Source organism: Sporobolomyces salmoneus (genome assembly GCF_050403485.1).
Source record: "Sporobolomyces salmoneus JCM6883 DNA, S_salmoneus_JCM6883_v1_ctg142, whole genome shotgun sequence".
NCBI lineage: Eukaryota > Fungi > Basidiomycota > Microbotryomycetes > Sporidiobolales > Sporidiobolaceae > Sporobolomyces > Sporobolomyces salmoneus.
Window position 1 is genome coordinate 1,479 of NW_027481021.1, and position 3,353 is coordinate 4,831.

At 53.3% G+C, this 3,353-nt stretch overlaps 1 protein-coding gene across 1 annotated transcript; it reads left to right on the forward strand.

Annotated features, from left to right (window-relative positions):
* Nucleotides 1-241: 241 nt before the first annotated feature.
* Nucleotides 242-3,110, forward strand: JCM6883_005866 (uncharacterized protein; the record flags this gene model as incomplete). Its single annotated transcript, XM_076635680.1, has 4 exons — nucleotides 242-2,118; nucleotides 2,179-2,594; nucleotides 2,654-2,931; nucleotides 2,997-3,110. 4 exons carry the CDS (start codon nucleotides 242-244, stop codon nucleotides 3,108-3,110), a joined length of 2,685 nt encoding a protein of 894 aa, XP_076484337.1.
* Nucleotides 3,111-3,353: the final 243 nt, after the last annotated feature.

The window sequence follows — 3,353 nt, forward strand, 5'->3', positions numbered from 1 at the left end:
CATTTAACAAGGACGGCACGACTCGCCCTTTTTTCAAGAGATAACGACGACGCCCGTCAGCCAGCCTGAGTCGACGAATTCGACAAAGTCTTGAAACTGGTGGAATCCTCGAGCTTGTTCTCTTCCCCCTCTAGTGCTCGTAATCTGCCTTCCCTTCAGCAAAGCAATCAACGGGTCAGTCTCCCGAACGTCATCGCATCCTCGACTTGATCAGCTGACTGAAACGGGATCATCCATTCAGATGGATCTTGCATCCCCGTCAACTTGCAGCAGCAGAAGTTTCAATGCGCCGGCCGCTCAATCTCAATCACCTTCACCTTCATCACAATCTACCTTTCAGCTCGATGGGAAATGTCTCGGTCAAAGTCAGGGTCAAGGCAGTTCACTGCGGTTGCCTGCGAAATTGGGACAAGAGACTCTCGCAGCGAGACGGTTTTTGAAAGCTGCGAAAGGTCGACCACCGATCGTACGGAGGAGGAGTCGTAGTCTCGACGATGAGTCTCCAAGAGGAACCGTCAGTGTCGGATCAGCAGCAGAACCGTTTCGGATAGATCCGACACCTTACCTCAATCCTCGAGCGAGTCGACCTCGAACTATCGCGACGACTCCATTCTCAGCTTCTTCTTTCTCCTCCGACTGTACGACGATCCCCAGCTCCGCCATCTCTTCCTCCTGTGCGACGACTGCGCCTTCTCCCTATATCGCCTGTCCGATGACTCCCTACTTCGGCTCGGGAGGATTCAGCGTTCCCCCTCCGGTCACTCGCTCTTTATCCGACACTGCACTAGACCTCTCCTCAGTCCTACTGCAGCCTCTATCCCCCCTCGCCCCTGCCGACCTCCCTCAATCGAAATCATCGAAAACGCTCTCAAAATCGTATTCTGCATCGGATCATCGTCTCGCAAGTTGGATCAAAGTCACTTCCTCTCCATTCACCGAAACTCCTCCACTAGAACCTCTCGCCGAGTCACCAGCTCCATCCCTTCACCAACCTTCTCGACATTCTTTCACTCCAGTTCTCCCTTCACCTCTTTCCGAATCATACAGTTCATTCGAAGAAGGATTCCCTTTCCCTGCGACACCAGTTCTCGCAAATGCTTTCGATGATCCCGCCACTTCGAACCTCGCCTCGACGTCGAACTCTTCCGTCAGTACGCCTGCTTCGCCCGAATCTTCAGTCCGTTCCGCCCCCGTCGCATCTCCCATGATCCCTCGGAAACACACCCGTGCTCACACCTTTGCTTCGACAACGACAACGACGAACCCTCGATCAACTCCTTACCGATCGACGACGCTCCCTTCTCCGACTGCTGGAGTTCTCCCTCCGACTTCGTACATCCCAGAACATCGACGATCAGTTCCCCTCACCCCTCCCGACAGTCTCTGTACCGCTCCATTCCTCGCGAACGCATCTGCGAGCGAACTCGCATGGCACGATGTCCTCGGGAGCCGAATCGAATCGAACGCTCTTCCGGCTGTAGCTCAAGCTCAAATCTCGTTAATGCGGGGAGAAGGGAAGCTCAGAGGGAAGGACACACCGAGGTTTTCGAACAGCACGCCAGAGCAGGAAGAAGTAACGAGGAAACCAGGTGGTGGAGGTGGTGGAGGAGGCAACGGAAATGAGTTGATGAGTACAGTTGGAGGAGGTCATTTCGCGACCACAACGAGGGAACGGTTAGCTCAACTTATCGACGAGCATGTTGGAGGAGTACCTCTCGAGAAGGAGGATTCGGTCGTGCAGATTGTCGAGTACGGAGCGATTCACTCGAAATCTGCCGCACTTGTTCAACCGATCGTCGCTCATTTCGCTACTCGGTATCACGCTCTCATCACCTCTCCCAGTTCTCTCTCGCCTGAATCCCCGATCGATGACGCCGAAGAAGTCTCATTCTCGATTCTTCACACCGACAAGACGGGATCCGATTTCCGAAGTCTCGCTCAATCCCTCGACACTCCGCCTTCTCCGACTGGATCTTACCTTCATGCAGACCCGACATTAGACGGAAGAGTGTTCTCGACGTTCTCTGCGAGACCGTTCGGTAGCAAGGTTGTTCCGAAGGGAAGTGTTAGCGTCGGATTCTCAGCGATGAGTTTGCATTGGCCTAGTACGGATCGAAAGTGAGTCTACTTCCACTTTGCTAATCTTCTCTCGCAGCGACTGACTCTGGTTGCGATCAGGTATCGAGGAGTCGCACCTGCAACTCTCGCTCATGGAGAATTAATGGCATTCCTTTCAGCTCGAGCGTTCGAATTCAAAGCTGGAGGACTTCTCACGATGGCCTACATCGGACGTTCAGAAGAATACGCGAACGCCTCTTCTCCTGGTTACTCTCCTTACTCGTCTTCACCTTCGACCCCTTCGACTTCGCCAACGGAAGCGACGACGGTCATGACGAGAACTCCGAGTGGAAACAGGAGTGCTTCGACTCCGGTCGGGATCGGAGCGGGTACGGGTCCTGCGATTCGAGGTCCAGCACCGGCGCCTGCGAGGAAAAGAGATATTTGGGCGGTCTTGACGAGCGTTTTGGGAAAAGCAATTCAACGACTCGTCAGTACCGGATTGCTCAAGCCTCAAGTAGCTCGACAACTACTAGGTGAGTCTTTCTCATCGCTCTCGACGTTGAAATACGTACTGACAGGCCGTTCTTTCTAGCTTTACCTCTGCACCCTCGAACTCCTCGACAAACTCTCGCTTGCGTTCGAGCTTCTTCACACTCGTGGGAACTCCTGCATTCTTCCCTCCTCACCCTCTCTCATCCAGCTTGGCAAGGCGTCACCCACGGCACCGTCTCTCCCGAATCTTGGGCCGATCACACGATTCAATTGCTGAAGATTTTCTGGGAAGCCGAAATTCGAGCGATTCTCAAAGACGCACTCGGAAGTCGTGGTGCTTGTGAATGGGTCCTTGATTGTCTATGGACCGTTGCCAAGGTACGTCATCTCTCATCTCGTTTCTGTGCATCCCGTCGCTGACTCATTCGTTCTTTCGCTCACAGGAAAAAGTCGAAGAAGATCCCCCTCACCCTCTCGAACTCGAGATCCAACTCCTCGCCCTCCGTCGTCGTGTCGATCGTACCACCTCGACTCCTTCTTCTCCCGCGATGTCCTAGTTTTGACTCGCACGAAAAACCAACCCGAAAAGCATACCCCAATCTGTCGGAAACGCCCTCTCCATCATACCCCTTCCACTTCTCTCTCCATTTGTTGCTCTTACTCCCGAACCATCTATACCGTTTGTTTTTTTCTGTGTTGCTAGACTAGACTCATTCTGTTCTCATTGGATTGATCGCGCAAAAGAGCGCGCTGGGCACGCTCTGATAGAATCTCTTTTTGTCGTTTGTTTCCCCTGGAAT